The sequence below is a fragment of the Varroa jacobsoni genome, unplaced genomic scaffold, assembly GCF_002532875.2.
Source record: "Varroa jacobsoni isolate VJ856 unplaced genomic scaffold, vjacob_1.0 scaffold_103, whole genome shotgun sequence".
In the NCBI taxonomy this organism is placed as follows: Eukaryota; Metazoa; Arthropoda; class Arachnida; order Mesostigmata; family Varroidae; genus Varroa; species Varroa jacobsoni.
This window is the reverse complement of record NW_019213005.1, coordinates 370,649-391,647: the sequence shown is the minus strand read 5'-3', so window position 1 is coordinate 391,647 and position 20,999 is coordinate 370,649. Positions and strand designations below refer to the sequence as shown.

The following is a 20,999-nucleotide window of genomic DNA, read 5'->3' as shown; positions in this document are numbered from 1 at the left end:
TATATATGGTTCCCAGGTTTCTCAGAAGACGAAATAGCTACAAAAAGAAAATTGTAAGTTAATGTTACAGGTAAAATTGCGACAGCGCAAATTACCTTAATAATTCGTCGAACTGTTCTAAAATCAGTTAATACGTATAGAGGCGTCTGCCAATTGTAAGCATGCAAAATCGACAGCCTTGTACACGATGTAAGATGTATACGAATCAAAGATATAAATAATTCCATCCAATCCTCTTTTATTATAGGTTAGTTTATCGTCAGCTGGGAAAAATCAGACAGACCATAGCATAGTTTATAATTATTATTCTATAATAGTAATATAATTATTTTGAAGAGATATTGTCTATGTCATAACTGTTATTGATGATATCTTGTTCGGTTTCTAAAATACATCCGACGAGTTCAACGCGTTGCCTGCGCGGACGCTGATCAAGCGATAACGAAAATCAGTAAGTTGAATTTGTCAACGCAGACTAAGCACTTAGAAAAGAACTTGCAGGATGTTATTTTTAGTAGTGAGTTATTTAGAGAAAAAAAAAAGTATTCAAAACAATTAATTATGTAGCTTATATACATGGAAATAGAAATTCATCGCGGTGCGGTTCTCGTATTTATTTGGCATTTTATAGGCCCCCTCTTCCGACCGCTTCAAGTATGAGAGGGTTACTGATCTCGATCTGCCGTTTCTCAATCTGTCAACCGCTATTCGCTAAGGGCCTCTCGTAGATGAAGGATAGCCTGAATGAAGCAGATCTAATGTACACGTTGTATGAGAAGGGTAGCTCTGGCATAACCTGAGAGCTTTTCGTCTGTGTTTCTAATGACTCTTTGATTTTTTTCAACAAAATACTAGCGAGATGATGCTTAACTGCTACCCATTAGTGGCTGAGCGTTTGCCGCGGCCGTCCTTTCGACCGTGATTTTCTCTCGCGCTGTCAGAGTCGCCACTCAGAGAGGTTTCGCATTCGTTGCATAACGTCCCACCACACCAGGCTCGACGGAAGCCAAAAATATGTGAAATTTATTCCAAGCTATATTAAATAATGTTTAAGTGGTCCTCTCATTTCTTTATTGCATCTATAAATACATCTAGATGACGGCAGAAGGGTTAAAGTAGGCAAATAAACTGGCCTGCAGCTATCAATTCTTCGAATGCAATTACCACTTCAGTATCATGGCTCAATAACTGTGACTGTTACGATCCTATACAAAGCATCTAAAGTGTTTTTCTTTTGCCAGTGTCTTAGATTAGATTTCTAGCCATAATGGTATATTTATTAGCATACAAATTTAGCTTTTAGTATAAAACTTCTGATTTCTCAAATTCATCCATAGAAATTAGACCTTCAGGCTAGGACGATACAAAACTAGAAAAAGGACTGGCTTAAGTTTAGCTTTGCCACAAGCAAGTAAACACAAGTAAAAAAAGTTTTGATATGACAACGGCACCGACATAACAGGACAAAGCTGTTGGAAATTATCATTAAAAGCTGTTATTCCAAAAGCATCAATTCATGTAACTCTTGATGTACAGCTCCTACGTCTTCTGGTCAAAAGAGCAATATCTTACAACCATACAAACAAGATGAAAGCTTTCTATCAAATAAACGTATCGTAAACGGGTACAGTTGTCACGCAGTAACATTACATAACTATCTATCCTATACAACAGGCGTGACTAAATAGATAAAACTATTTATCAATCAACTCCAATGAGTCACTCAAACTAAGGAAGTCTGCACTATTTAGAAACGTTAATGAGCGCGACTCTGAGTAATTCGCATTACGTCCTCATCAGGGTACAATCGTCGACATATTTCATTTTGACAATCAGTATCTACTTGCCTTTTTTTGGATACGAATAAGCATTAAGCTGTCTTCTTTCGCTCAGGCTTCAACTATGTGAATCTACGTCTGCAAAATATTTTATGGCATTATATGGAATATATAAATCGGTCGAACTGAACCTCTCGCTTGAATACATGATCCACTGGGTTGTTAATATTTTTATCATATATTGATAATATTTTAACGTAGTGATGTTCGTGCGCCTCATGGTGTAACCTGCACCCCGCGTGAATCCTAGTTCATGAATAAGAAAAAAATATAGTGATTGTCTTCATGCAAATAAACCAGAGACCTAAAATTCATTTTTTAAGGATCAGCAATTCAACGCGCATTACCTAATTTCGTAAAGAGCCAGGCATGAAGGTCTGTTGAGAAGTGCGGATATTCGTGAGATCTTGCGAGTCTGCCTGGGTTCTCCATCCCGACTTAACGGCCTTGTTCCAAGCTGAGTTTACGTCAATTGTTACAAAGTTAATTGCGAATCTATGACAGAACCTTTTTCCGAGCTACACTTGAATTGCGCCCACATGAGTTCAACGACTGTTGGCGATATCGTGTTCCGCTCAATGTGTATGTGCATGCATATGTCCCTAAACGTGGGCAAGCAGAATGGCCCAAAGGAAATTGGTCACACCAAACTATAAGTAATTGATCAAGGTTTTAGCGACCTGATTTCGTGGGTGAATGAAAGGATTTGGAGAGATGTTGGGTTGCCATTAATTATCCAGCTGAAGCCAGTAGTTTACTAATTAGGGTTGGATCAGCATCTCTACATCTGTGTGTGCGTACTTTTGGAGGTCTAGCTCTCACAAATGACAGAGGGGCTAATAAGGCCGTTAAGATACAAACGAACGCAGCGCCCTCCGTCCGATGGCAGCTTCACCTTTGTACATACCGTATAGACTTGGTCCTTTTAGCTTCTCCGGGAGTGATAGCTCCGATCAATCGCTAAGGCTGATCAGGGTGCTTTGGGCTTGGACCTTTGATGATGGCCGAAGGACATCGACAGATACCGTTCATTCACCAAAACTCGAGAAATGTAATCAGTCAGAAATACCATGCCAGAAAAGCTAGATGGAATTTGTAACAGGTGAAGGTGCTTCACGTTAAAAATCATTTGCTGCAGAAGGCCATTGTAAGCGTGTATTTGTGATTACAGGTCGACAACATCGAATCTAAAATAAAAAAAAAGGCTTATTTCATTAGACCAATGGTCGGACTGTTCCTACTACGACTGGTGAAATAGTGCGATTGATGAACGGGACGTGCGTTGCTGCACGCACATGCAGGCGGGTTGTACTGCGACATTGCAAGGTTTCTTTAGGTGTAAGTAGGTGACATTATTTGTATACAGAGACGATTTAATTACCATTAGCACAATTTATTTAATGATAAATAGACAGAAACATTGCAGAGAGAACGAAAATGGTCAAGTCAAGTAATTATCGGAACGACAAATAAGTATGCCGTCGTCGTATCATATTCACCAGCTAAATAGTTAAACAGTAGTAAAAGATAAATAATCGCTCACTATTAAGTTATGAACAGCGGCTCATACTTACTGATACGTCATTGCACCGACGTGATAATGGTCAGGTCATCTTAGATGCACAGGATCCTGCTAGCAAGCAACTGAAGAACACGATCATTCTGTTTCAATCGATCAGGTGTAAATTGCCGGAAGAGGGCAGACAATGACCTGGAAAACGTTAGCACCATGTCGTATCGCTGCTCGTCGTATATGAGTTGATAGCTTTATGCATTGCTGATCTGGGTTTACGTGTCGACCGCGCATTATGTAGAGCTCTCATTTGCTATGCTCCGATCTTCAACAAAGATATATTTAATATGGGCGTATGTGTGTGTGTGTGGTGTGTGTGTGTATGGGTGTTTGTGTATGGGTGTGTCTGTGTGTGGGTGGGTCTGGGTCTAAAACTGTCTATTGAGTACAGCAAAACATCTTTTTTCGTCTGCTGAGACGAGCCAAGTCCAACTGCTCGTAGGTGCATTGGCTGACATCGATGTATTGAGTCCCTAACCAATGAGCTAATTAAACAGAATATTTTAATCGTAATATGAAGAACGCATCGAATCATCGTATAATGGACCAGCGAACACGGTCCGAACTTTTCCGGTGCCAGATGATTCAAAAAACTTAGTTTTTGTTGAAATTACGTGTAGTGAAATTAATGGAAGTTAACTGGGGTTACATTTACATCGAAGTGCATGACCCACCCACATATCCCTCGTTATATTCCTCGATTGGTAGATTATCTAACTAGAAAAGTAATTAGGTGAGCCTTAGTGAGTAATTAGGTGAGAAAAAAGCTCGAGTAACGAAAGGTATCGTTTATTCATTGAAGATCCATGCGTGTATAAATGTCCAAGCTGGCGTGCATAGGAATCAATTGAATAACGTGTATTATAAAGGGCTGTTATACTATTAAGGAATAAAGCTAGTAAATGTTCATATTTAGCCTAGCAGTCTAGGATTCAGTGAAGCAACAGATGGTAGACAATATTACTAGGCGTGACACAGTCGGTGACACCTTTTGACTGTCGTATAGTGGTTCGGTGTTCGTATCGGTATAGTGCCTATATACAGCGAACACCACTACTCAATGGACCCATTAATGGAGGTTGTGATGGTCCGGTGCGACAACTACGATTAAATCTGGTGAGTTCAGAAGACCAGAGATACACTGATGTAAGCAGGAATGCAAAAATGATCATCCAGGACACGGGACATGGATCACGAAAGCTACGAAGCGTAACTTCACCTCAACAAAACCACCTGCCAAACCGGTAGCTTAGCAGTAATATAATCCACCTGACCACGGCTCTATAGCTGAGTGTCTCGGGCTATTAATGGAGATGGCAAGACAAATCCCCGGGCAAAGCGCTGATGCTCTTCGCACGTCGGATGAGAACCCTTAGCGTCCAACGTGTAACAAAATGATATTAACGCGGCAGTAATAACTCAAATTTCCAGCCTTTTGATTCGAATCGATTAGCTACCACTGTCGTCAGGTTCGACAGTCTGACGTACCTTATACATAAACTGCCTTTCTTTGAGTTAGTGCGCAAGCAGAGAAAAAACAAATAATCCTTGACTCAATTTTATAGACGATAGGAGCGTTCTTCCTGAATTTCAAATAGAGGCTATTTTGTTTGGCGCGTATTGTACGGGAATAGCAACTCGCATTACACATATTGAAAGGTTTCTATACTTGATATGCATAACAGAATATTTTATTCGTCACTTTTTGAAACATTTTATAATATCGTTTCGTTTTTTTTGTGGGGTTTCTGCATTACGTCGTACTAAACAATGGGTCACAGATCAACTCGCATTGGACATATATACAGAATTGTACGAGAAGGGCTAAGGAGAAATATATACAGACTGGGCAGACTAAAGACCCCTCAGTTAACAGAGTAGACCAGCCCTGTCATCAACAGCAAGGATGTCGAAACGATTTGTTACTTACTGTCGAATCTCAAATTTAAGGGTCCGTTTAGCCTGTCTAGCGTTTTCCAGGGTGTTTGCCCGTAACAAGCGCCATTCGAACACTGTACGGAACCGCATACGCAATAGGACGAACGAACGAAGCCCGAGGCTCAAGGCCGCGCGACATGTGTTCTACGACAGCAAGATATCCAGAAGAAGGGACTTGCTTGGTAGGGACAAGCGCATAGCCATGAGCGTGATCTACGGGCCCGTGAGGTATGTGAGCAAGCGCGTAATGCTGTGCATAACCTAGAGGTTGACGGCTTTCATAGGTATGACCTTGCGAATTTGATGTTAGTTTAGGTAGAGAGATTACAGACAGGGGTTGAGCATACGCAGTAGTTTTAACAACGCCCACTGGTCCCGGTGGTGCGATGGGCGCTGAAATTACTGGCTCCTTGGACACAGCAACGGAAGCAACGACCACAGCCTTTTTCAGGTGTGGTTCAGTAGCCTGCACTAGAGCGTCAGCGTGTCCACGAGGATCAAGTTCAGTGTGGATGCGATAGTGTTCGCCATGTGCAGCCTGGCCAATCGTGTGACCTGTCGCCTTATGGGCTATTTTAAGGGGGCGAGCAAGCATGTTCACATTAGCGGAGTGCTGTTTAGCGGTGCCTGGTTCATTCGTTATGACGGTGGCGCGGAATCCATGTTTGTCAGCAACGTATTCGACCTTACGTTGGAGCCCATTGTGATCAATGAACGAATAATAGCCTTTGCGACTGTTGTATTCATCGGCCTCCTCTTCACGGGCCTGTTTGTTACCATACTTGTCAAGGATTTTGTAACCGAACTGATAACGTTGGTAACAGTTGTGGTCTTCATGGTTGTCGTGGTCTCCATGCTCATGGTCATAATGAGCTCTCTCATGGACAGCAGTCGGATGATGATGGCCTTTTATGATGGTCGCGCTTTTAACGGTTAATGATTCGGTGTGCTGAGTCGGCTTATTGGGAACTAACTTATGGTGACCGACTTCGTTCCCATGATAAATCGAACCCAAAACAGTTGCAACCGTGCACGATATCACAATCACCTGAAAATTTAGTTTTTCTAGGTTCGATTACAGCTGACGATTATTATGACTGGTTCAATGTGCTAAGGTTATTATAGATATGCGGTGATTTAAAATAAAACAAATAAGAGGGAAACAGTATTAAATTTGTCAGACTAATTAGTTTTAAGTTGCTTCAGGCCAACAAAAAAGATGGGAATTAACGTGTTTTAGTTAAAAATTTAGACGTCACAAAAAAATCAGAAACACCGTAGGGCTGGAGGATAGGGAGCTGCTTTCTTATCCACTCAAAGGTTTTTACTTAATACGCTTTAATTTTTCAAAAATTTACATTCCCATTAAAATTTCATTGTTTAATAGTTACGATACGACAAACTGAGTCCTCCTATTTGAAGCAATTATTTGAAACACGATTTTTACGCACGGTTGACCCTCTGCTACGTTTGTTAGTTGTTGTAACTGCGTTTCTGGTGAAACTGTCACTGAAATAATTACTCTTTTATGTGATACAAGTGACTACAAGTGTAAGGCCAACGCATTTTTCATCCCTGACGTACCTAGGAAATAGTCGCATCGTTTTGGCAGACTGCCTTTGAAAAAGAACACGTTAAATGAACATATACACTTCACCAAAAAAAAAACAAAAAAAAAAAATAAACACTACTGATAAGTGACATTACCGAAATAATTTGGTCAGCTCGGATATTTTGGGCCAATTAATTCACTTCTCAAGATAAAAACTCTACAAAAAATATTTTTTTGTAGTTTCTAATTTAGAGCCTATTTATTGCACAATCGAAAGCAAACATATTATCAAAGCTTGTTATTTCCTTATCGAAGTAACCCATATATACGCGCAGAATGTATTTGACGTCGAGATCAGCAATGGGTAGCCGTCGTCCATATTAGGCATTAGGACGATCTATCTCGTTCAACCCTATCCGAAAAATGTTTTAGTCGAGCGTATCCGATATCGCGCGACCATACTTAGAAACTGACGTTGCCCTACACAAAGTCCTACCAGGTTCTGCTGAACACATAGGTCGATGAAACGTCACACATAATCCTTGTCATGGCAGACAACATGCAATATTCTGTTGACCTATACAATTCAAAGGATGTCTAGGTAGGCTACTCAAGCTGGAACACACACCTTACTGAACATCTTGTTATTGTCTGGCTTGACCAGTGTTTTGTCTTGGCGCGTTTTATTTGCCGGCGATGGAGTACATTCACTTCGCTTGTCTTTTTCACGAGATGCGTCCACGGTTTGCAAACGATGACTGCGCCAGTGGTCTGAGTCTGGTGGCTTTCGGAGGCGCCATATATGTATAAATAAATATATATATATATATATATATATATATATAAAGTTCCTTCTCGCAATTCGTCGGTAGTTTCGGTAGGCAGGATGTTTCGCCAGAATGCCGTTGGCGATCAATGACGACGTCTCAGTGAAGCGACCGGTGGGTGTCATTCACCAGGCTAAAGTCAACGATACCGTCAGTACTGTCGACTTTAGCCTAACCATCGTATGCATAATAGTCACCATCATTACCAGGTGTAGCAAATCCATTATCTACCCTAACCTGGGCAAAAATATCGTCATCATAACAGTCAATGGCAGTAGTCATAGTCGGCATAGCAGCGGACAGTAGTGTCGGTTACGTCCAGAAGAGAAAGTGCCAGGGAAAGCGGGGGGAATGGAAATGTTCGTGCCGATTTGACGGTCCGATTGCCCGACGTACGGTCATTTGTACGCAACCAAATGTGTAATGCGCCATTTTGTTTTTATGTCTCATAAACGTTTCATGAGTTAGTCGTCAGTGGTCGATGACGTCTTATTACGGAAAACCAGAAGGTTATTGTCGTCATCGCAGGTGCTGATGTCCGCTGTATCAACACCCGTTCATGGCGTTCAGATGTATTTCAATTCATACCTATACCCTCGACATCCACAAGCAAAGCTAACTAAAACGGTACTAATAACGACAACAGTGATAGCAATAGCGAAAACCACAACAACAATAATAATGAAAGCAACAGGCTCAGTACTAGTTGTAGCCCTGTAAATATATAATAGCAAAATAGGTGCCGTTTGTTTATTGCTCCTGATGCTAACCACGATGCATACCCCAGCAGCTCGACCAATCTGCCTGGGAGACATTTTCGATCACTCGCTTATATTTATCGTTCAATCACTGCTTCGGTTATTCCTGTTGCATCGCGGTGCTTTGTTACAGTCGAAGCTATAATGTCATTTAACCTATTCAAAAATCCATGCTCTATCCATTAAGGACCACCTGGCTAGGGGGGGGGGCGGGAGAACGCCGACGAACGGGTAGGCCTCTAGTGGAAATGGTTAGAAAAAGGACAACAAAACATCAACATCGCAACATATGCACACGTAGACACCCAATTTATCCGGAGACATGCACTCATATACATGCGATTTATAACTATCGGCTCCCGAAGCTTCGGCAAACTCTGCGTGAGCATACCTGAACATATTGAATACGGGTTACGCGCTTCTTTGCTGCCGTCGCTGCGACAGCTTCTGTCTTTATCTCCACTGTCGTTGTTAGCAGTTGGTAGTGTTGATATTTTACTTATTTTGTTGATGTTGTAGTCGGCAGTAGGCCACGGTGCTCGTAGCAGTAGAAATAGCGATTTTGATAGCGATGACACAATTCGGTCAGCATCTATGTTCATGCCGGCACGAATTACTAGTGCCCCATGGCTGATGCTTGGCATTTAGCGCTCTTCTACAAAACAGAACGATCCCCATTCAAAATATAACGGCACTAGGTGCCGGCATAAACACAGCAGCGACAATATCCCAGATCGAGAAGTGACCAAGAAACTAAATGATCAACATGAAGGAAGTTAGCGAGTTATTTAGATAACGGTCTAAGACTGGGGCTTTGAGCCACGGCCTATCATCTATGTACGTTCTCACACACGTTTTCAAATGCGAATGCTCATACACAACCGGACATATTGTTGCTCTGTATGTTGCCCTCGTATAGATGTGCGTCGAAACATATTTGCCTAGCATTTACGTTGCCTAACAGCGAAAACGAAATGAAGACAGCCAGTGGCAAGAGGCTCGTTCATGCCCTATTATGCTACTGGATGTTCTTGCCTGATAAGGTACCTGTGGTTGGAGGATTTGACGTAAGATACGATACGATCTAGCTCGACATAACGGCGGCTAAGGGTAGTACTGCTACAGATAAATAATGCAGATACGATTATAGTGTTAACCTCATTATGACTGCAGCTAGTCTATGACGCTTCACAATGTTAACATATGCGCTGTGAGTTTCATGACTTGAGACTTTATGAAGACGACAGCAATGGCAGGTTGAAATCCACTAGCCATTTGATTATTTGACTGTCTTTCATCATTCGAAAACCCTGTAACATAGATGGCGAGCTATGTGTAAACTATGGTTTGGCTTATCGAATCATCTTCGGAAGATCTTTTCGAGTAAAATGTTTCTGAGAAAAGAAAAGCAACGAGCAGGAATCTAACTAAAAACATCCATGGCAATGGTCTACGAGTCAATGATTTTCATTTACCCCTTGTAGAAACGACAAAGACACCTCGATTTATCTCACATATATAAATGCAGTGACGTTCTTTAGTCTCAGTTTTTGTGGTGGTTCCCCCTTTTCCGTTATCTGTAGACGGGACCTCAAATTTTTTTTCAATGCATTTTCACTGCATAGTCCATGATATTCGCCATAGATAGAACAGCAACTCTGTTACTTGCGTGTATGCTAATCTTAAATGGAGAGGCCAAAACCGCGCTGGTGTATTTTTTTGTTAATGTATGGGCCAGCCCTGATCGGCCACCAAAATGCCCAGAGGACAAACTATGTTTAATAAACATAATGATGCTCCTAGATCGCACAGAACATTTCTTTACTTTATTAATAATTTAGTGACATTAAACGTCACACACAGCTCGAAGACAACATGCAGGAATTACCCATTATCCATCAAACCCCATATTCAAGTGAACCAGCCGCCCACACGAAACAATGTACTCCATATTTTCACTGAAGTGACCAGCGGTTCCTCTGATAAATAAGGCTATAACTGTGGCTTCAGAATTTACCTACGTTCCTCAGCTGGGAAACTTTTCCATTGGCCCATCAAATATAGCAATCCTTACGTCTTATTTCCACTACTATTAGACACATGGAGCGTTCTACCTAGTGCTTCATTCGTTAGGTCCTTCTGGCGCTATCATCGAAAAACAAATTTTCACTCCATTTACACAAGCAAACACGATCCGGATACCGAAATTGCTGATAGTGCGATATCTATATTTTGACTATTTATGACTTTTACCACCCACATAACGTAACGAATTACTTCGATTTATCCGTAGTCATTATCCCTGCTTTATTTCTTTCACTTCGCTGGCTACTGCTCGACAGCTGCTTTCGATATCATTCTTCCGTGGATAAGAAACTACCCTATAAGATACATGATTACTGGACGGATGCAATACTCGCCAACGAGAGGTACATTTTTCCACCAACAGTTGAACGATATTCATTATCGAGTTGGGCCAGCCGCCTATTACCCGATATAACGTATACCTTCCGCCTGATCCCAGTCACTCGAAATATTAGACGTTGATATACTAGAGCGCACCGCTACGGCCATCCGCGTCCGAGACCACAGTATTCGGTTTGATGCGAGCGACAGTCATCCGCCTCTTATTAGGATGATGTTCTTTTTTTTTCCAATCTTCTTTTTCAGTCTTCCCTTGCCCGCACCTTCTCCGTAAATTTGCTCGTGATATTTATCGCCAACCAATAACAGCACACTGCTACGAGATTTCACACGTCTATCCTGCCTCCTTAGCTTCATACGTCAGTGACGTATTGACGTTTCTTCGGGCGAGATCTAACCAGTGGTCGCGCGGACCTGAATCTACTCCACTGCCCCGAAGATCAAGGAGGCGCCTCTTTAAAGCATTGCAAATGGGCCGTGGGACGATCCACTATAGTAGAACATAATCATCAGTGAATAATACTCCAAAGCACTAAACAGCAGAAAAACTATCTATGGATACAGTATAAACTAACCCTTATTATACTTATAGCATGCAAACTACGTTTAACTGGAGCAGCAATAGGTGCTACAGTCTGGTAACGTAGTGCCTGGCTCGCTCTGTATGATAGAACTGCGGTGTACAGTTGTGTACGCTTTACATTTATGCAGTTCGGCCATAGGAAGGGGCATCGCAACAGGGGTAGACAATACTGGTCGCCGTTTATGTGAGAGACGTTGAAGTCGTATATTTACCGCAGTTGTCGATGTGGCTATACCAGAACAGGCAGATGAAACCGCAACAAAGATTAAACGATTACATTAGGAAAACGCTGGCCATTCGGGTCTATGGCCTGACATCAACAGCGCTATTAAAGACAATTTTATTGTCGAAAAAAAAGCGCGAGAAATATAAGTTGACAATGTTGCTCGAGCTGTCGATGCGAGTTCTATCACAATCATATAATGGGCCTAAAAGTTGCTCTAAGATAAACAAAGAACTGTTAGAAAATAAAAGAGGGAAAGAGAAATGGGATCAATCGAGGTCGTAATGAGTGGTGACGCTCTTTCGGGACAGGTGAAAAGTGGGGCAAATGGTACCAGCAGTAAGAACTTCAAGATATATTTTATCATATGAGTGTCAGTAAAGTTACGCTCAACAGATGGTGATTTTTCTGTCACGGGTTTTATTATTAATTACATCTGCGATGTTGAAATCATGAAAGTCCTACCCCTATGAGTTGATTAGCGATCTACGGAAGGCGTATCCTAGGAACAAACCAGTTCCGTAACATTCTAGATGTACCCAGAGGATATAAAGTTTCGATATATCGCTACATAACAGACTTCGTAAATGTCTAACAGATTAATCGATGGTCGTTCTATCCAGATATTGAATGATATGCATTTCGTTGTACTGCCATTGCAGTACAACAAAACAGTCCACCTCATGGACCATATCTACGAACAATACGACAAAAACCATATTTTGTCTGTGTGAATCAATAAACCCAAACAAAGAATATAGATCGCATCAAGACAGATATTAACTGTTTCAGATAGATATTGATTTGTCTCACTGATGGCAAAATACATTATATTGATTTTTTTTTTTTTTTCGGAACGCCTAAGGTCAAACTATTAGATAAGGCGTGAGCAAAGGGTCAGAAGAACATACGACGAAGTTAATTAAATAATTTAAATCATTAGATTGGGCTTATATCTCCATATTGTAGCATCACTGGCCGGTCATATTGTAACCCTATCGTACATTTGCATTCTGCTTGCTGCTCTTGCCGGTTCGTTGGCGTAAGGATCCAATATTCATAGTCACAAATACACTCCAGGTGTTTGTATCGTAGAAAAGCCGATGATAGAATATGAATCATACTTGACGTTCGTTCTAATAGCTCAGAATTAAGGGCAGGTTTCGTATTGAACAGTTGGACAGAAAGATATAGAAAACTGCAAACCGCCAGCCGTTTATAATACCATCAGGTAAACTTTGTCATTTGCAATGGAATCAATAGGCTTACTGGTTGTAAATAGATGCTTTCGGCACCGGTACACACGGCAACGGGCGTAACAAAAACGAAATATTATCGGGCTTGATAAGAAATGAGAATCAGCGAGCAAAACAATGGGCTTGTCCAAATCAATATAATAATAATAGGCATTCGTAAAGTAGTCCTTTGTGGTTCAACATCTATAAACGCCCAGTTGGTATATGACAGGTAATGATTGAAGCGTTATTTGCTAAAATTTTTGCGCTTATTAGCGACTATTTCTGTTTTTTTCTTTCGATCATCTGTGCGCCTACTTCCTAGCTAAAAATACTGTTTCGGTAAAGGTGCTTCAATTTCATGAAAAAGAATAAGTAAATCGTGAACTTGTATTTCATTGCCGCTATTTATAAAGGACCTGCTGACTAAGATTTTACTTTGATAATTCGAGTTTCGATAAAAAGGCGTACTTTGTGTCCATTCATTCTTATTTAGAACCTCCTAATATTAATCTGACATTTTTTCTCCTTGAATTGACGGCTTATATATGCAGTACCAAGCGAATGAATGAAGACACTGAGATCGATGTTCTCCCGTTGTTTTTCCAGACAGCCTGCACTGCGCATTTGTGCATTAATAAAAGCCTAATGGAAATATATATATGGATGGTCTAGATTAATTTGTTAATACTTGTCGTACTATGGTTCTTTCTTTTCATTTTCTATATTCTCTCCTAATGAGAGAAACGAAATGCTCTGTTAAGTAACATTTACACAGCGATATCTACCGTCCTTTATAAAATGCAATGTTTCATCCATTAAACATAAAAACGTACTGTTACGCCGTATGCTTATATTTGATGTATGTGTGACGTTCACGTAACGTTTCAATGACGACTCGTCATAGTCATGTTGCCAGGCATTATAGAAATGAAATGATCAAAAAAATGGCATCGCGCACAGTAACACGCATATACAACCACTAAGTTGTATATTGTAGATTTATATCTGAACCCCCTTCTTCTTCTTCTTCGAAAAACAAAACGATTCCCCCAGCTACCTTACCTGATGCTGGTGCACCCACACGATGTATTGCTGACTCGCTTGTTGAGTTACCTCGACGTCCTCAGACAGCCACACGAACAGCTAAACTTCACACTAGTGCGCTCTGTTGTGTGGTCTACCACCAAATGCTGTGACAAATCTTTTATGCCTCGTGCTGGTACCAGTGTGCTTATTCGGCCAAGACGACCAATCGCGAACGTACACACGGGTACGAGTACGCGGCAAGTGCCACCGAACTCCGCTACTGTTCAATTCCCTCTAACGGCGGTCACACGCGTTGGCCATCGCCAGCTAACGCTTGTTAAATAGATATTTACAAAATGCTTCGTATGTGTACATTGTGTGCATGTATATGAAACGACGAAATAGAGATGGGCAAACTGCGCTCCAGGGGACAATAAGTGCGGCTGACGCTTTCACCGCCGCCGTCTTAACCGCAACAGGGCAAACAGGTGAAAAGAAGCGAGGACAAAGTGTATAAAGGTATGACGTTGGTGAAAGCAGTCGTACCTAAAAACAACTGGCCGAAAGTGGATTTCGACAGTCCATGCCATTACTTTTGCTGAAAACTTCGTTGGCCTTTATCTGCTCGATCGGCAGAGAGACCTTTATTTGGAGCAAAGCAGATACGTTGTTATTTTAGTAACATTCTGTATGTTTGGGGAAACGCGGGCCATCGTCTACTAAATCTCTCATATGACGCGATTGTGCAAATAAGTCAAGGTAAGGTAGTCACTTGGTGTGATAGCTCGCTTTTAGCTGACTGCACGTCAACGTAAAAGCAACGTGTTTGCGTGCTTTTATTTTAATAAAAAGGTACCCTTTTTTTTGTTTTAGAAAAAGTGAGATACGTTTTCAAGTCTACGCGACATTTAACTATTGCTTCTGTCGTAAGAAGTGTATTTTAAGCCTTAGACACCATCAAGATTGAGATTTTTGCAGCTTTTAGAGCGGTCAATACATTTTTCGTAGGCGCTTATTGGGTACGGTCGATTTCGGAACGTACACCTCCTTATTTTCTAGAATACAACAGATAGTAGGCTTTATTTCCAGTAGGTTTCAGTCATTCCGAAGCATAGCCGACCAGATTTTTGGTAGGGTGCAGGTACTGGTCTAAGCCCTTAAATTGCCAAATATGCTGCATTCGTTTGTAGTCGATTATGTACTGGGTTTGTCTCGCATCACTCAGAGCAAGCGTATACATTCATACATAATGTTTTAGAGCTTATAAATTATAGTTTCACCAAAAGTACTAATTCTGACCTTTTTTAGCATCCTCAATATAGTAATTATACGACGATGTGTCCACGTTGAACTCATGCAGCACAAAAGGCGAACTAGTCTATGTTTCCCCATTTGGAGCTAATTTAAAGTTAACAGCAATACAAGTTAAAGTTAAACGCCTTGTGTGGCTTTAGCCTGTTAATAATTTTGTTCGCAAGAATTGATAAAACGGTTTCTCATCTACTGGTACGATAAAGAACATATTATCGTGGTAAAGTACCTACATATATAGGTGATCGCAAAGCTGAGCTTACGTTTCGTCGATTTAGCAAAATCACACTGAACTGAGCTTTGATTCTATTCTATGTTCGTTCTCCTCCCTGTCCACCAATACATACAAGTATACACCTATTATAAAGCCGATGCCGACTGATTCGAACTTTCAGCGTCAGAAGAACGAAATATATACACATTGCATAAACGGGTGACGGTGACCACGCGAAATTGATCCATCTGATCGCTTTAAAGAAGCAACTGGCTTGTTTGTGGCTCTTGTGATGAAGAGATAGATGCCAAATTGGCTTTCAGCCTTTCTCCCGAATAAAACTGGGAAACTGTAAATTTTCATCACCGTTCGCACAGTTCTAAGGCGTTACGGATGTCTCATCAACTATAATACCATTGTAAATAGAAACAGAACTTCGTAGTCCAGAATCTCGTTTCCGAAACGGTTGAATAGACCAAATCCTATATATATATATATATATATATATACAGATATATATATACATATGTGATTGAAAATGGGTTGAGCAGGGTTATGTTAATGATGGGAACAGCTGGGGTAGGTCAAGGAATAACAGGACACTAATGGTAGCATCGGCCGTTTGTACGAAGTGCGTTTTTTCAGCGCTTAGAGGCCACACGAACAGCTGTATAACATGCTATTTCGGCATGCATATGATAGTGGCCAGCTGTACTGTCGTCGATTGATATCCAATACGCCTTGCCAAACAAAAGATATTGCTTTATGGAGACGTAAATAAGATGGCTGAGTTTATTAATTAACAGTGATTCAATATTCAAGTGAAATATTTCGATTGAATACTTGTTAAGTAATAATACGTTACGAAAGCGGGTAGCCTTCATCGAGGGCTTTTTAAGGTAGTATATTCTGTTTCCCTGTCTATTAAGCCTCTACTATTAAGCCTCAAAATGTTGGCGATGATTTGACGTGACAAGTAATAATGTTACCAAAGCTCCGATTCAAGTTTGATCATGATCACTTTTCTCTCCACATATTTGTTATAGTTCTATCTGCGTATAACCTATACGGTACGTACCGGAACTACTATACCATATATTGCGTACGTCGATTCATCTTGTGTAGGAGTCACTGTTTAGTGCCGATTATTTCTAAATGATAATGAGCATAACGATTGGTGTAGATTCTTTTATAGATAGCATACAGCGGGATTTTAGCTCTAAAGTTCGTGCACTCTCAAATTGTCTACTTTTTCCACTTTATGTAGTTCCCCTAACAGCGCCAATAGTAGCAGTTGAAGTACTAGCTTGAAGACGATGCCAATCATTCATTCAGATGCCCTTGCTTTCATATTTTGGTAACCTCACTTTAATTGACTCGATGCCCTATTCGGTTATGTATTTCTCTATTAGCCAGCACTTGTTTGTACCAGCTTGCAAGCCACCATCCCTCCTTCGGCACACTATAGCGACTATATAAAATTGTAATCGTTTACAGTATTACACAGAGAGTATTTTTGCCACTGATTTAGCGCCATCATCTTGACGACCCTTAAACAAACATCATACTACGTCGTTGATGTTTATCTCAAAATGCTATAACTTATGCCTATCTGCCCCTAGGGCTGTAAAAAAAATAACGTAACTCTCATTGCTTACGTTACTTTTATTTGGTGCCAGTTTTACACGGTCTGGTCATCCAACGTGGTTTTGTATTCCCTTCTAGGCGGTTTAGGAAGGCACTAACCAATGTTTACTATACACCAGCTTTCAGATCCACGAATGGTCAGCGACTCACTCAGTGAGTGAATGAGCGAGAAATTATCATAAGTTCAATCGCTAGTCAGTCAAGTAACATCCGATCAGAGCCATTGTGATCAATTCTGGTTCAATAAACATCGATGAACGAGACAAAAGTAAGCAAAACCTTTATCCAAGATCACACACTGCTGAGGGCATTACTGCGTAGCCTGTCTCTGTTGGTGCTGTGATAATACCGTCGTTTATGCTGAGCTGTACTAGGATAGCAATTGGAGCTGTGTAATGCGCTCATTCTTCATATGATAAGCGTATCTATACAGGGAATCCGTTACGATGTATTTAAGTATGGTTTGGAGCTAGCACGCATGAACCATTTGGTGGTACTTTTGTGGTACGTTTGTTGTTTGCAGAGACGATTTGCCGACATAGTCGCTTCCCTAACTAATTTCAGCGCCGCGTGGAAATTTATTACTTGACAGCGGCAACGGCGTTAGTCCACGTTCGGTAGCGTAACAGTATCAGCCGCAGTAACCGTAATAACAGTACAGATGGCAGCAAAGCTTATGCGAACGAAATTTGTTCCAGATAATTCTACATAACGTGCACATTACTATTAAAAGTACCCTCAATTTTATGTCACAATCCGCTACTAAGTTTTAGTAGGACGGCTGGTGCCCAGCACAAAGCTAATTGTGTTTGTTGTCCCTCTTCGACATGCGGCTTACATAGACTTTTAATGTTTACAGACAGACGTGATTTGATCAAACTACCACAGATGTTGTTTGTTGTGACCGTCCTCACTTGCGATGTCCTGTGCCTGTTTTTGCATAAAATAAGGACCAGGACAGCTTTTATAGCAGACCACCGATGCACCAGATGTATGTATGCATATATAGTAGAACGTGAATGAAAGATCGATTCTTGTGCTTTGTGAAATTCTGTCTCATGAATGATGCCGGCACTATTCAGATATTCAACAACCCTATTACGGTTACCGCTACGACTATTAGTGAGTTCTTTTATAATTAATATAACCACGCATACTGGTATTGTACACCTCGGCCGCTGTTTCATATGAATATCTCACAATGCTAACGACAAACACCCAGTGTTCCCATAGGTATCACAACCGATTTGGGGCGCAACTATTTACTGTCTAACATTTGTATGCAATGTACACGGCGACGTCCACCCGTCGTGCAGTGGATCCTTCACCGGCAATGCGCTCGAACCGAATCCCTCAAAAAAAAATAGAAAGCCAAAGATAATAGTAGACGGCCTAATATAGGTGTTTAATGTAAATGATGTGATAACTTGCTCATCGCAAATATTTAATTACTACTGTTTTCACAATTAACAATATAGGCAGGTTATCTCACATCTCAAATTATTGTAGTTAAATGCGGCCGCCGTTAGATCATTGACTACTATCGATAAGAGTCCTTCTTCAATAGTCGGGCTTGCGATAAAGCAGAAGAGAGAAAAGCAATTATCATCAATGCCTTGATCAGTCACATGATGTTATGGGCGTAGATCGTTATACTATGTTATTATTGGAAAGAACACAGAAACGTTGGTAAGAGATTACATAGTGTAGCAATGAAGGAAACGACACTTCTTGCTGGTCCGATGCAGTTGTTACTTCGGTCATACGACATTCAATTTCATGCATCCTCTTAGCGGTTAAACTTGACAATGGATACTATTCGGTAATGCTACGGTGCGACTACATCAACGTTCATGAATCGTATCACTCACCTACCAAAATGATCCCTTAGATGAAAAAAAGTGCTTCAGATGTCTACCGCAAGGTATGTGTGGCTCGACCACACATCGGTTCGGCTTATTGCTACTACAATAGACTTTATTGTACACGCACGGCTACACTGTTGTGTTGACACGAAACGATAAATATAGACTTATATTATACACGTACCTATGCTCAAATCAGCGTTGAATGCACACTTTTATAGTAGATTGGCACTGATCGTTAGACCAAAAGATAATGCTGTACATATTAATCACGCTACTGAATTCCGCCGCTTTGCTTCTCCAAGTCGGTTTTCACTTTAATAGGTATTCGTGTAAAATCTCCACCTTTATCGAACGGGCTAAACAACGGCGTCGCACTATTAGCTAAATGAACGTTTCGAGTTTTATATTACTCCCGGTACTGCCTTGGTACGGCAGCTGTTTCGGACGGCTGGCTCTTTCGTGGTCAAAAGGAAGCGTTGCTACATCCGGCTTCGATCCGAGTCCACAGCCTAGGAAGAGTGACTACTACTACAAAGTTTAGGAATAGGCCTAGTAGACAAACACGTTACCACTGGGTCGTCGCGGAAAAGCCTGATCAGGAGCTGGCACAATAAAGCAACTTCTAACCCAACGACACCAACAACCGGAGTTTAATTTGTGCTTAATATACCAGTAAGCTTGGATTGTACTATATGTTCCAATCAAGTGATTCTAACCTAAAGAATAACCGGAAAAAAACGCTTGATCTTGTTATGCGCTTCGTGCATCTGCCATTTAAAATGTAACGCACACCACGATAGCCATGTGGCAGGCTTGCATTGCATCTGCTGCGGTTTTATTATTACCATCAGCCACGCTAATATATAACGGCATCAAACTGGCCGAACAGGAACTGGCGGCTCCCGGATTTTTCCATTCTGGAGTTGAAAACTAACCAGACCTGTCTTCTTTTTCTTTCTTTTCGCGTGGTTACTATGACCGCTACTGTGGCGGGCTAGTGCTCGTGACAGCTGTGCTGCTGCGGCCGAATAAATGTTGTTATCGGTAGGAATCCGTTTGTAGTTTTCCAGGGCGTCTTCACACAGACCAACATGTTGCTGCTGTCCAGCTGTTCATAGGCCTCTTCAGCTCTTCTAGGGTCTTCGCACCTGTTTCCCTCAGCAGAGTAACCTGAGTCTTAGGGGTCAAGCCGAAGCTGTCTGCTCTGGATTTAAGCAGCCGAACAAACAAACAAACAAACAAATCAGTTAAAAAGCACAGCTAATCCTTTTTCCTAAAAGTATCATGCATTTAAAAGACTACGAAAAGCTATTAGGCGATGACTATAAGAAGGTAAGCTTTTGTCTGGTTTTACCTGCACTAGCTTCTCAATTCCATGCATTTTTTCTTATCCTGATAACCTGACAGCTTCGTTAGATGAGTCTCCAAGACATGTTTCAAGTGTTAAGGTATGAGCCGGGCGTACGACGGCAGGGGGTTCGCTCCAAACTTCCAATACTTCTACTTCCAACATTCGTCCTGAAGCAGAAACAAAAAAAGGGCAATTAGGTCGATGTCAGTGCATTTTCCTTGCGAGCAAAAGGTGACTAACGAAACCACATCCTGCGTGTCGGCACTGAAGTACGAGAAATTGTAACTCAATCATATATATATATATATATATATATATATTGTAAAGTGACACTTACATTTCATTACAAGCATTCATATTGAAGTGTATGTAGCATTTCCACTACTTGGTTAGATAACAGTTAGCTAACGATGCCGGTGCGTAAGTAAGCCAAAGTCGCAACCTTAATATAATAATCAAATAACTTATTATTTTGCTTTTTAAATCGTCGTGTACTATCATAAAATGCGTAGCGTACTTCAAAAATGAAATAGTGATTACAGTGAAACTGTATAACGACCTTGCTATAGAATATGTGCCTTTAGCTACAATTTGCCTAGTTGGCCTACAACGATGTTAGTGTGGATCG

The 20,999-nt window shown here is 41.0% G+C and overlaps 2 protein-coding genes across 3 annotated transcripts in view; both read right to left on the bottom strand.

Annotated features, from left to right (window-relative positions):
* The window catches only part of LOC111265444 (uncharacterized), a 34,395-nt gene extending 13,758 nt beyond the window's left edge, over positions 1-20,637 (bottom strand). Inside the window, exons 1-3 of one of the 2 annotated variants that reach the window (XM_086970553.1) lie at positions 20,375-20,637; positions 17,164-20,224; positions 3,413-3,549 (exon numbers count right to left, since the gene is read on the bottom strand). The gene's annotated coding sequence lies outside the window, so the exon portion shown is untranslated. The remainder of the gene's footprint in view (positions 1-3,412; positions 3,550-17,163; positions 20,225-20,374) is intronic. The other variant, XM_086970554.1, reaches the window with a different exon arrangement.
* LOC111265456 (uncharacterized) lies at positions 4,185-7,709 on the bottom strand. Its single transcript, XM_022842167.2, has 2 exons — positions 7,530-7,709; positions 4,185-6,397 (listed from the first exon to the last, which is right to left on the bottom strand). The coding sequence occupies exons 1-2, from the start codon at positions 7,539-7,541 to the stop codon at positions 5,378-5,380; spliced, it is 1,032 nt and encodes a 343-aa protein (XP_022697902.1). The 5' UTR covers positions 7,542-7,709; the 3' UTR covers positions 4,185-5,377.
* Positions 20,638-20,999: the final 362 nt, after the last annotated feature.